This window comes from Simochromis diagramma, unplaced genomic scaffold (genome assembly GCF_900408965.1).
Source record: "Simochromis diagramma unplaced genomic scaffold, fSimDia1.1 OVJJ01000685.1, whole genome shotgun sequence".
Taxonomy (NCBI): domain Eukaryota; kingdom Metazoa; phylum Chordata; class Actinopteri; order Cichliformes; family Cichlidae; genus Simochromis; species Simochromis diagramma.
In genome coordinates this window covers 13,800,881-13,814,400 of record NW_024387477.1, presented here as the reverse complement: position 1 = coordinate 13,814,400, position 13,520 = coordinate 13,800,881, and the positions used below count along the sequence as shown (strand labels likewise).

The 13,520-nt window shown below is 41.1% G+C and overlaps 1 protein-coding gene across 2 annotated transcripts; it reads left to right on the top strand.

The window, feature by feature from the left end:
- The first annotated feature begins 1,352 nt into the window (after positions 1 to 1,352).
- Positions 1,353 to 13,007, top strand: si:ch211-114c17.1 (pre-mRNA-processing factor 39). Of its 2 annotated transcripts, none has more exons than XM_040015523.1 (15): positions 1,353 to 1,446; positions 2,673 to 2,914; positions 3,034 to 3,159; positions 3,280 to 3,398; positions 3,686 to 3,853; positions 4,100 to 4,280; positions 4,379 to 4,483; positions 7,304 to 7,421; positions 8,227 to 8,381; positions 9,179 to 9,305; positions 9,419 to 9,690; positions 10,422 to 10,606; positions 10,697 to 10,771; positions 11,020 to 11,185; positions 12,266 to 13,007. In XM_040015523.1, exons 1-15 carry the CDS (start codon positions 1,386 to 1,388, stop codon positions 12,335 to 12,337), a joined length of 2,172 nt encoding a protein of 723 aa, XP_039871457.1. In that variant the 5' UTR covers positions 1,353 to 1,385; the 3' UTR covers positions 12,338 to 13,007. The 2 variants fall into 2 exon arrangements, with proteins under 2 accessions (XP_039871457.1, XP_039871456.1); XM_040015522.1 differs by having other exon boundaries at positions 7,304 to 7,433.
- Positions 13,008 to 13,520: the final 513 nt, after the last annotated feature.

The window sequence follows — 13,520 nt, the reverse complement described above, 5'->3', positions numbered from 1 at the left end:
CGTTTTTTATGGCACGGTTGGGAACTCTACTAACTAACCATATGAATAAAGTTCACCAGTAACATCATAGCACCCACCCAACTGTACAGAAACTCCATCATGCTAGCTAGTACACAGTACGAGTTATTGTAACTGACTGTAAAAAGTTAACACAATGAAAATAAACTACACCTAAACTTGGTTTGACCCAGATAGACTGCAGGTCATAACTTCTTACCTGAAGCTCATTTCACCTGACAGTCGGACTGGCGGCCGCCTTGGGTCTCTCCACCTCCAGTCCTTTCCCCCATCCACCTGCTGGCCTCCACCACTTACTAATTTTACTGAATCTGTGAAAGCTCCACCATAGCCACTACCAAACAATTGAGTTATTTTTACACGTCTGTCCAATCCGCCACCTTTCACTGTTTACGCGGTTATGGAAAAAAAAAAGACAACAACAACAAAACATCGGCCCATTTAAAACGAAAAATTACCATCGGTCCACCAGGCAAATGCCCAGTATGCCCGATGGCCAGTCCAGCTATGACTGGAATGTAAAAAATGGATCGTGAAGTCTCTAAACGCATAGACCAATGGATTTCAATAATCTTTTGTTATTCAAACACAGGTACAGTGAAATTAAATTAGTTAAAGCCAACAAGAATATGAATTCAAACACAAGCAATAAATATGAAAACAAGGAATAAGAAAAAAAATAAAACAAAAATAGTCTAAATAAGAAAAGTCAGGTTTAAAGTTTAAAAAAAGAGCACTTACAAGCCAACCTCGTTGGTTGGCTTGTAAACCTGGATAAGACATATTCTGTATTTTATTTTTGTGAGCATATACTATCATTTGTCTATGTGACCTCCATTTCCAGTTGAAACTAAATTAACAACTTGGGCTACATCACTAATTACTATAGTGATTATATAAACGTTTTGGGTTGTCCGAAAATTTCAAGTTATGTATAAAAAATTTTGAGTTTGGGGTTATCATTTCAAAATGTTTGGTTATATCAATATTTGAAGCTTTGAGTAATAATACAATTTCGGCTTATTATATAAAAATGTGGGGTTATCAATATTTGGGGTGTCAAAATCTCAGGTTGTTATATTGAACGTTTGGGTAAGATTAAAAATTGTCGTTATCGGCTTATTTTATCCAAATTTCACGTTATTGTCTCAAATTTTGGGGTTATTATATCAAAATTGAGAGATTTAGGTTGTTGTATCAGAAATGTAAAATTTTGTGATCATAGTGGATGGCATGACTTGTGGATGGCACTTTTTTTCAGTGGCGGTGAAAAGCTTCCATAAAATGTAAATGTTGCACTTTTAGCGTGGTAGGTTGTTTTAGGCGTCCTGTCGCGCCTGAATGACGTCAGCCAGACGTTTACCGTCATGGCGGCGGCGGAGGGCTGTGAGGAGATGAGCGGCAACGGGGAGCTGGTAGAGTCTTCAGGTAGATGATTAACGGTGGTGAATTTAGAGTTCGTATCCGGTAGTTGTTTTACAGATGTGGTGGAGCTTTGGTTTAATCAGCCAGCGTTTTTAAAAACAAAGCCTCCAGCTGGAGCCATTGTGGGTGCAAGCATGACATGCTAGGCTAAGCTAACGTGAATTCACCTGCACGGAGAACAGTCTGTCTTTTACTTTCACTAAGTTACGATCGGGTGGGGGTATACAGCTGTTGGCTGCTGTTGTGTACCCTTTTTCGACAAGTTAGTTGTAGTCTGTCAAAAACAGCCCAGAGGCGCTTTAAAACTCTGAGCTTTATATGAATGAAGCATCTCTGCAGGCGCAGACAGGAGTCGGTAAAACAAAACAAAATACTGTACGAACTCATTTTAGTTGAGTTTATTTGGCCTTTTACTAGATAAATCACAGCTGTAGGCAGTAGATAATTCTTTCCATTCTTTTCATATTTTATTCTAAAGTTTTACATGTTCATGCATGGTTTCTGTTATTACCATTTTTCATTCAAAACTATTCAGGAAGTAGAAGAAACGGAAAGTGAATGAGTTACGTAACTTCAGTTAAGCAGCTCAGTATTTCTTTAAGTCTTCTTTCTAGTTTTCATCACACCTGCTGAACAACAAAGAAAAGATGAAACAGAAACGATGTCATAATGGGAGTTTTATCAGGTGTGTCTTTGGGTTGTAGTCTTTTTGAGTATAAATAATTTAAAACTACTTGATGGGCATTTGTAAAAGGTAGGCTGTTGGATTTTTTTCTTTTGTAAAAATAATTAAAATAATAATAATTCAAATCTCATCTGTGAAAGGTCAAGAGGCATGGTATACCCTGGTCTGTCCCAGGGTTAACACATAGACAGATGACCATTTATGTCAGTGGCCAACATTTCTTTGGTCTGTCACATCAAAATGCTTCGAGACCATGTGATGACGAGTTGTCAGACTTTATAAAAGTTTTCATAAAGAAGAGATTTATTCTCTGGCACTAAAAGCAGATTGAATTATCACAGAAACAATATAAACAATAAGATTTTTCTGGCACCAGCTGTCAGTCAAATTCTTGTATTAAACATCAATATTGGCTCAGAATGTTTTGCATTTTGGGTTTTTGGTTCGACCAAAAAAAAGGGGGGGAAAGTGTATCTTTTTCAGTATCGTGCATATTTTGGGTCTTAAATATATTGAGATATGCCCCTGATCTTTTCCTCTTCAGCCATGGAAGCTCCTGAGGTTCCGGCGCCACCTCTACCTGAAATGACGGAAGAGAACGGCAGTGCCGCCGTGGTTCCTGAGGCTCCTGTTGGCCCCGACCCTGCTTCCTTCTCCATGCAACCAGCCGCAGTGGATGAAGAAGGGGAGCTACCTGCAGACTTTGAGCGTCTGTGGAAGGCCGCTCATGACAATCCTCAAGACTTCACCTCCTGGACTGACCTGCTGCAGTACTGTGAGCAGGAGGTGTGTTTGTTTCTTTGATTGATCTCTGATACATTTGTTTTCCGGAGATCACAAGAGATTTTTGGTGAAGAAATTTAGAGTTGCTTCGTGTGACACTTGGATTAAATGTGTCTCCTCAGGGTCACGTCACATCTTCACGTAGAGCACTAGAAGCCTTCCTTGTTCGCTATCCACTCTGCTATGGTTACTGGAAGAAATTTGCTGATCTGGAGCGCCGCGTTGGGCTTAACGACAAAGCAGAGGAGGTAACGCAAGGGAGCTTTTACTGTTCTGTCCTACTGTTATTATATAATAATACTTTCAAGGCTATTTAGAAGCGCTTTATTTAGGTAGTTAACATATATGGGTGTCCTGTGTTGTGTTAGGTGTGCATTCAGGGTCTTCAGGCAATCCCTCTCAGTGTAGATCTGTGGATCCACTATATCAATCTGCTGCTTGGAACACTAGACATGAACCTTCCTGAGTCACCCAACCGGATTCGCAGGTACACATACACACAGACCAGATCTTACTTCCTTTTTAATCCTTCCTCTTTTTTTCCTGTTTTTTTTTTTTTGTTTAGTTTCATTTTTTTCTGCCTTTGCCTTCCCCATACAACTAAAATTTCTTTTTTCCAGCAAGAGCTCTGTTTTTTTTCGTAAGGATTCCCAAAAAAGAAGTCTTTAGACGTTCATCTTTTTTTCCTGGTCTTAAAACCAATCTAATCAGATTTGGTTAAGAGAAACTGAAAGCTGATTATCATGCTTTTATTTGTTTCACAACAACCATCAGTGTGTTTGAGGATGCTGTCGCGGCAGCCGGTTTGGACTTCCACTCGGACCGGCTTTGGGATCTGTATGTTGAGTGGGAGAAGGAGCAGGGCAACATGAAGAACGCAACAGCCGTCCTGGACAGAGTCCTCAGAGTCCCCACACAGCTCTACAACACCCACTACGACAAGTACGGCCACCACCCAGTTATTTATGCTGATGTTAATGTGTTTTTCTCTACCAGCTTTACTTTTAGAATACCACATGTTATCTTCTTAATTTACTGAACTTTTAATAGTTGTTAAAATATTTCCCCATGTGCTAGGTTTTGTATCTTTTAAGGGCAACACTAAATAACTCCACTGTTCTGTCCCTTCCTTCGTTTCTTCTTTTCCTCTTTTGTTAATCTAATTTGAGGTCTTACTTTATTTGTCAGGTTTAAAGAGCATCTGAACAACCATGAACCTAAAGAGGTGCTTTCTCCAGAGGAGTACGAGGAGCTGAGGGAGCTGTGCCGTCAGAGCCAGAAAGCGGAACGAGCCGAACAATCGCAGGAGGAGGAGAAGGAGAGGCCGCCGGGTGAGGAAGAGCCCGCCACACCCGAGGGCACAGACACAGTGAGTAACATCCACCTGCCTCACATTGATTAGAGGTGTGTGATGTGGATTAATGCGGAGGTCACATAGACTAATAAAATGCTTTTTCTGTGTTTTAGGAGGAATTGATGCAGAAGATTAGGGAGCAGGTGTTACTACGCAGGGACAAAGTGTATCAGGACAACGAGGGAGAAGTCCGGAAGAGATGGCACTTTGAAGATGCCGTGAGTTTGTCCTTCTGTGATTCGCTGCTGCTGTAGTTTTTGTGTCTCTATCTAAGAGAATCTAGGAGAAGTAGAGGGATTATTTTCTCTCCTTTATTCATAAGTGCTTTCCTATTTCTCTGCTAATGTAGAACTTTGTCCTGAATCAAGGGGTTAATGTAAGAGTTATTAGAGATGATTAACAGATTAGGTCCTGGTAGAAAACTACATATATATTAATGAGCCCTTATTGGGGAAAGTAAAAAACACCTACAGTGGCTTGCAAAAGTATTCGGCCCCCTTGAACTTTTCCACATTTTGTCACATTACAGCCACAAACATGAATCAATTTTATTGGAATTCCACGTGAAAGACCAACACAAAGTGGTGCACACGTGAGAAGTGGAACAAAAATCATACATGATTCCAAACATTTTTTACAAATAAATAACTGAAAAGTGGGGTGTGCGTAATTATTCAGCCGCCTGAGTAGGGCTGCACAATTAATCGTTAGAAAATTGCGATCTCAATTCATACTTATGTGCGATCTCATTTCCAAATGACAAGGATTTAAAAAAAAAAAAAAAGAAAACAGATGAAGATAGTATCACATTTTGATCCGGGACATAATCTGCATGAAACGAAGCGCTCACTCTTCCTGCTCAACAAATGACAAGGGCGGAGCCTTATACCACGTGATACAGAAGTCAGCTGGCAGGGAAAAAACAACGGAGAGCACGTGAGAGATGACGAAGCTGTAAAGGCCAAGAAAGTGACAGGAGAAAATCCGTCCCGGTCAACCACCCAAACATCAATAACGGAAACCTTATACAGTGCTTCCCCATACCCGTCGAACTCTCGCAGGCACAAAGAAATTACGGAGGCTATCACTTATCACCTGACCAAAGACATGGCTCCCATCAACACTGTGCAAAACGAGGGATTTAGGAAAATGATCAACACCCTAGACAAACGCTGCACAGTGCGTTTCTATTGTTGCACTACCTGCTCTATACACGCAGTGTCGAGCAACGGTGGAGATGGAATTTCAAGCAGTACAACATTTTGCGGCAACGACAAAATGTGAGACATTTATTGTTTTTATGTTCAGTCTCAACTGTTATGAAGTTGATGTGCAGTTAATAAGTGCAATAAATATTTATATTGGAAAAGAAAATCATGAGAGAATCGTGATCTCAATTCTAAGCAAAAAAAAATCGTGATTCTCATTTTATGCAAAATCGTGCAGCCCTACCCCTCAATTATACTTTGTAGAACCACCTTTTGATGCAATTATAGCTGCCAGTCTTTTATGTATGTCTCTACCAGCTTTGCACATCTAGAGACTGAAATCCTTGCCCATTCTTCTTTGCAAAACAGCTCCAGCTCAGTCAGATTAGATGGACAGCGTTTGTGAACAGCAGTTATCAGATCTTGCCACAGATTCTCGATTGGATTTAGACACCAGACAGGTCAGGGATAAAGTTATTGAGAAATTTAAAGCAGGCTTAGGCTACAAAAAGATTTCCCAAGCCTTGAACATCCCACGGAGCACTGTTCAAGCGATCATTCAGAAATGGAAGGAGTATGGCACAACTGTACCAAGACAAAGCCGTCCACCTAAACTCACAGGCCGAACAAGGAGAGCGCTGATCAGAAATGCAGCCAAGAGGCCCATGGTGGCTCTGGACGAGCTGCAGAGATCTACAGCTCAGGTGGGGGAATCTGTCCACAGGACAACTATTAGTCGTGCACTGAACAAAGTTGGCCTTTATGGAAGAGTGGCAAGTAGAAAGCCATTGTTAACAGAAAACCATAAGAAGTCCCGTTTGCAGTTTGCCACAAGCCATGTGGGGGACACAGCAAACATGTGGAAGAAGGTGCTCTGGTCAGATGAGACCAAAATGGAACTTTTTGGCCAAAATGCAAAACGCTCTGTGTGGCGGAAAACTAACACTGCACATGACTCTGAACACACCATCCCCACTGTCAAATATGGTGGTGGCAGCATCATGCTCTGGGGGCGCTTCTCTTCAGCAGGGACAGGGAAGCTGGTCAGAGTTGATGGGAAGATGGATGGAGCCAAATACAGGGCAATCTTGGAAGAAAACCTCTTGGAGTCTGCAGAAGACTTGAGACTGGGGCGGAGGTTCACCTTCCAGCAGGACAACGACCCTAAACATAAAGCCAGGGCAACAATGGAAAGGTTTAAAACAAAACATATCCATGTGTTAGAATGGCCCAGTCAAAGTCCAGATCTAAATCCAATCGAGAATCTGTGGCAAGATCTGAAAACTGCTGTTCACAAACGCTGTCCATCTAATCTGACTGAGCTGGAGCTGTTTTGCAAAGAAGAATGGGCAAAGATTTCAGTCTGTAGATGTGCGAAGCTGGTAGAGACAGACCCTACAAGAATGGCAGCTGTAATTGCATCAAAAGGTGGTTCTACAAAGTATTGATTCAGGGGGCTGAATAATTACGCACACCCCACTTTACAGTTATTTATTTGTAAAAACATGTTTGGAATCATGTATGATTTTCATTCCTCTTCTCACGTGTACACCACTTTGTGTTGGTCTTTCACGTGGAATTTCAATAAAATTGATTCATGTTTGTGGCTGTAATGTGACAAAATGTGGAAAAGTTCAACGGGAACGAATATTTTGCAAGCCACTGTAGGTGTTTAAAAAAAAAAAAAGATTTTTGACAAAGACAGTTGGAGGAAAAAAACCTAAAGATTTTATTGGCAGTAATCAGAAAGTTTTAAATTCTTGGCTTCATAGGTTTTAAACTAAGATCCCTTTCTAACAAAGATGCTCCCTCCGCATTCTGTGACTACAGATCAAGCGACCGTACTTCCACGTTAAGCCACTTGATCGCCTCCAGCTCCGCACTTGGCACTCATACCTCGACTGGGAGATCACAGAGCTGAACAAGGACACGAAAGACCCCAGCCAAGGTGACTACACAGGTGATGAAGAGGCTGTTTGGTTTCCATGAATCTAAATGAAGTGTTCCAAACAGGCTCCCACACGGTTGCAATAACATGTTTATCTACAATGCTTAATCATATATCCTCATCTGCTTGTGGCTATGGAGAACCACTGACCTTCTATTAATCGCAATGTCAGTGGGTCGATCCCTGAAACCTCAGTTGCCATAATGGGGGGGAAAAAATGTATTTGTAGGAATGGGTGGATTGATCAAGTTCTCAAAGTAAAAAAGCGCTGTACAGTACAGTGCATTTAGGCAAAGAGAAGCCCTACATTTAACTTAGCAGGTTCACCTATAAATAAATAAGCATTTTTGAGCTGGGGGTCTTTATAAGTATGCAGTTTAATCCTGCAAACCCATTAAAACCAAAGTGTTTCCAACCAAAAATCTCTCTTTCCCTAATCTTGCCTTGAGCTGACCTGCCAGTGAGGAATGAGTTTGGGCTTTTACACAGGCACAAAACTGTGTTATAAGAGAGAGGATTAGAATTATAATGCAAGATGAAATGAGAGCCCCATTGCAGGTCTTGATTATTTTGTATTAATAATTATTGGAGGCAATCACTGTATCTGAATTTACATTTGAAATAATTGCACAGTCCTGATGGCACCAGGAGGAGGGTGTGGTTTACTAGCTGATTCCCATGTAAGAGGGCTTCTCTTTGTCATTAATCGTTTCCTGCTGGTCAAGTATCAAAACAAATATAAAGATGTTTTTGTAACTGTTTGTCCATGCTGTGCGACTGCTTTGTGACACCTCGGTCGTACTAGATCCAAACCAGGCCATCACAGAGGAGTCGGAGGTCATGGCCCCTCCACAGGAACCATCGGAGGACACTATAGCTGCTCAAGATGACCACAGAGTTCGCATCCTCTTTGAACGTTGCCTGATCGCCTGCGCACTCTATGAGGAATTCTGGTCCAGGGTAAGAATGATTTGCAGATACACTTTTTTTCTGCAGGTTGATTTAAAATCTCCTTAAATTCTCCCTAAACTCAGAATTTGAGGCCTTAACACTAAAACTGCCAGGTGGGTCCTTTTGGCCCCATTCAGCAACAATAAACAGCAAAGCCAGAGAAGTCATTTCTTGAAGTTAAATTAATTTTTGTAATCAAAGTTAGTATTTAAAATGATGTCTTAGTTATTTTTATCAGTTTTGCAAATTATTTATTATTTCATTACAGATCGTAAAGGTAAAATATATACTAGAATTTACTAATAAAGAAATATTACAATAAAACAACACATACTTTTTAAAAATGCAGAGGATCAAAATGACCCCTGTTACCCTTGATGTCTCTTCCATCTAATAAGTGTAAGTGCAAATTCAATGAGATCCGGCTCAAGGACAGCATAGTTGCTTCTGATCCACCTTGCAAAAGAAAAAGCTCAAATTAGGAATTAGGTAGATTTGCATCTAGAAAAAAGCCAGTCAGTAAACACCTGCCATCACCAAATATTGTTCTGCAGCAACATTATCAATATTCCAGCCTCAGGATGACCAACTCTACATTAACAGCTTTAACTCCTGCAACCCCAAAAACGGGACATCGGTGCTGTTTGAATAGTCATATAAAAAATAAAAAGCAGTTAAGACATGTATGCATGTGTGCTTAAATTGGCTTTTCAAAGTCTGTAAAACTTCACATTACACTGGAGGATATTTAAACTTCAGTTTGAGTTCATGTGTAGTCTGCATGAATCTCTGTGTGTGTTTCTCAGTACATCCAGTACCTGGAGGCGCAGAGCGTGGACGAGGCCCGGGCGGTTTATAAACGAGCCTGTGAAATCCACCTGGCGTACAAACCCAACATCCACATGCACTGGGCGACCTTTGAGGAGAGGCACGGTATGACAAAACATTAAACACCCACCCATCCCTTTGTTCTTTATTCTTGAATGTTAACAGACACTTAAGGGCTATACTGGACAGTCATGAAAGCTTATCATCTTCTCTATCAGGTGACTTAACTGAAGCTCGGCGAGTGTTGGAGGCCCTGGAGAAGAAACTGCCAGGTTTGGCGGTCGTCCGTATCCGCAGGGCTGCTTTGGAGAGACGAGCCGGCCAGCTGGATCAGTCGGAAGCCTTGCTGAGGGAGGCGGTGGCTGAATCCAAAGAGAAGCCCACGTTACACGCTTTCTATTCAATCAAGCTGGCTCGATTGCTGCTGAAACTGGGCAGGGACCCCAGCAGTGCCCGCAGTGTTTTACAGGAAGCGCTGGAAATTAGTCCGGTGAGATGACAGAACACAATTCATTCATATTGCCAGAGAAATTATGTTAGACCATAAATTTGTGTAAGCGGAAAAGTGAAGACGATGCGTGCATTCTTTTTAATGACCAGCAGGGGTCGACTCTGATTGCAAAAACAATCAGAGTCAACGCCTGAAAAAGAGTCTTCCGTATTGCTCACTTGATCTGGGACCTTAGTTAACTTTTTCCTGATGCTTTCGTAGGTTGAATCAGATGTTTTAAATCTCACTGATTACACACATGATGTTCAGTTTGTAAATTGTTTTCCTAACTACAGCAAAATGGACAAAATAGCAAGATTAGGGCAGAAAACACACAAATGGAGGACACCAAAAACCATTATGTCCATTACGCCATTATTATAAAAATTCTGCTCCAGGTTTTGAAACTTGTTTTGCATACCTGTACCAGTTTAAAGCTTCTACATTAACCTCTTACATTATATTGCAAACATGCTCACTTTACAGTTTGCTTAATAAGTAATGATTTTTCACATTTGGGCAGAATTTTAATGGCAATTAAATGTTTGCTTTTTCCATTTTGACCACTTAAACATCTAATTTGCTTCACATATACGCATGCTTTGCATCCTGTTATGTTTGAGCAAACTTTAAAAAACAGAAAGAAAGAAAATTCAAATTTTAGTGGACTTTTAAAGTAGGTACTAATTGCCCCCATCCTCTTTCTCCCCTTTCAATATCCTTCTCCTCAGGATAATGATAAACTGCACATGAACCTGTTGGAGCTGGAGGTTTCAGGTGACCCCTGGGCCTCAGCCTCAGCGGTGCAGGAGTGTGTGACACGAGCTCTGGCAGCTCCTCTCGAACCTCACACCAAGATCCTCTTCTCACAGAGGGGCCTACAGTTCGCAGAGGACTACAGCAACTCTATCCAGAGGTCAGAGTTCAGAAAGAGAACTATTTTAAATTAAACTGCTCCCTTAAACCCTTTCAGGTTCTTCAGTTTTTATATGTGTGTCCTCTGCAGTGTGCTGTCTGTTTACGAGGAGCACCAGAAGCTGCTGAAGGAGCTCGGTGGAACAAAGAGAGAAGCAGAGAACGGGTGAGAGAGGGAGGAACGACTAACTAAATGTGAAATGGACTTAAACCTGGTATTATTTAACATGTAGTGGGTGGGGTTTCACTTCTAGATGATTTATTTTTCTTAAAGAATAGTCCTTCATGTTATTGTCATCTGCCTCATTAGTAAACATGTATAACAGCTGAGGTCTAGATGCATATTTTTGCTGAGTAAACGAGATGTGAACTGATTAGAATGAAAGTCACGCTTTCAGGATTTTCGTTCTGTAGGGATGAAGATCCAGAGAAGCTGAGCAAAACTGATGACGGCTCTGCTGTGTCTGCACAAGTCCCACCTACCATGCCGCACGTCCCCATCACCACGCCGCCTCCTCCTGTGATGGGCGCCGATATGAGCGCACAGACTGGCTACGGAGGATACAGCAGCTGGTACCAGGTAACACTCAGATTTATATAAACTCTGTATTATGTGGTTTAACATGTCTACCTGTGTTTTATTAATAGTGGAGTAGGATCAGAATACTTTATTAATCTGAGAGTAAATTATGTAATTGTTAGATTAGGGTGGGTTTGAGGCTGCATATAGAAGATGAACACAGCCTCCTATTAGTTTACAAATGTTCAGCTCTAATTTAATAGCACTAATACAGATACCTGATAATTGTGTTGTTTTTTTGTTTTTTAATGCAATTATTTGCCAAATAATGTTACCTGTTCTGTAGTACGGACCATCCAAAGAAGTTTTTGTCTTCAGTTTTGATGAGAATTTCTCGTATTTTATTAGTGTGTTATTTAGCTCTAATAGATGTCTGGATTTGAATCTGTTGGTCAGCTGGGGTCTTTCTGTGTGGAGTTAACATTTTCTCCCAGAGCCTGTGTTGGTTCTGTCCGGGTGCTCCAGGTTCCTCCGTAGTCCAAAAACAGGCTTGCTGGGTTGATTGGTTCATTCTAAATTGATCATATGTGACCTATTAAGGGTGTACCCCTGTCTCCTGCCCAGTTGAACCCATCGTAATATGCTCCTGCGAGCTAGCCAAACAGGCCTATAGACTAGTGAGGGTCCCATTATACCTGCCGTCCAGGGCCAAACATAAATAGATGTGGCTGTATGACCGTTACCAGTGCTGCACATATAATAGGGCTGTCAGAAACCCCTTACAACCACCAGTCCTTTGAAAAAAACATATGTTGTCCCGGATAATCAGACCAACTTGACAAAATTCATTTTTAGCATTTGCTCCAGGAAGCATTGTGTGACTGGGGCTTAAAATAAATTGATGGAGTTTAGCAGCTAAAGATTTAAGCTTGGAGTTCAGAAACTAATGGGCTATGTTAATGATGGCTGTAGCCATCATTTATCTACAGTCTACTGAGAATGACTAGATGCTCCTTCAAGTGGACGCTCAAGAGGTGTCTTGATTTTTCAGCCCCCGAGGTTCCAGCTTGGTTTAATGTAGCAAAGCACAGTTTAAGATGTTTTTAATCCCGTTTCCTGTTTGTCGTGGTTTTTCTCCAGCAACCACAATACGGCAGCTACGGCTACCAGAACACCTGGAACTACAACCAGGGCTACTATCCACCCAGCTAGAGAGAGCAACAGCAAAAGACCGCATCAGGCCACTGAACAATAAAACTGAACTGAACAGTCCTCCAGACTGTGGAGAAGTTTCATCCTGCTAAAGTTCATCCAGTCATTATTCTTCCCTCTCCGTCCTTCCTCTCAGTCACCTCACTGTCTCACTGGATTTATGAAAACGAGGAGTTGAGGTCATTTAAAAGATCATCTTTTCATTTTTTTTTTTTTCCCTGAACAGCGGGTGGAAAGATGAAAGGAAACACGGCGCTCATCTTCAGTGGCGTGTCTTTGAATTTTAATCAGAACTATTTTTGTATTCGTTGCAAGTTGACCGCTTTGCTCGTGTTTTAAAATCATCCAACTTCACAGGTGATGTATGATTGACATTTTGTACCATTCCACAGACTAGGCTATGTTTTTTTTCTAATGTATATAAAGGTGTTTTATAGTGTGTCACAACACTGCTTCTTTGTGTCATGTGTTTCTGCTTGTGTGTTCATAATTAGAGTGGGTGGGGCAAAAAAAAATCAAATATCACACTGTAAAACTGGTGGCCTGTTTCGGGTCGCTGTGCCTTGCTCATTATCTGGAGTTTACATGTCAGAAAGAGCATTTACAAGTAAGAGAATGCCCTTTGTTTAAAATAAAGTGTTGGCTGGATGGGCACATGCAAACAGGGAAAGCGCTCGTCTTCTTCATGGGTTTTTATTTTTAGCCAAACTAGCATAATTTCTGTGAGAAGAGGGACTGCTGTTAGTTAGCGACTGTGATCTGGGCTGAAACTCAGACACAAGATTTAAAACTTACTGAAAAAAGATGCTGAGGATTTTTTTTTTTAATAGCCAAAAAGAAAAACTTGAAGTTAAGGAAGGCCATCTGTAACGTGGACATTGTTAGACTTGTACATATCAAATTGAGTTAAACTGACAGCGTCTGGTTGTGATTTTTGTCTTGTATAATGCCAGCACCAGTGGCTGTTTAGTGAGGACTACAAAGTCCAAAAACTTGTGTTATTTGGTGGATTAAGTATTGATTTCAAATGTGGACAAAATGCCAAACATGTAATGTGGGAGTGAGTCGCAGCAGGAAAAGGATCTGTGGCAAACTACAAAACCCAGAGGAAAATCACTTGAGTCAACTTTAGACTTTACACAGAGATAAAATCACTAAGTCAACAAGATTGTGTAAATATGGT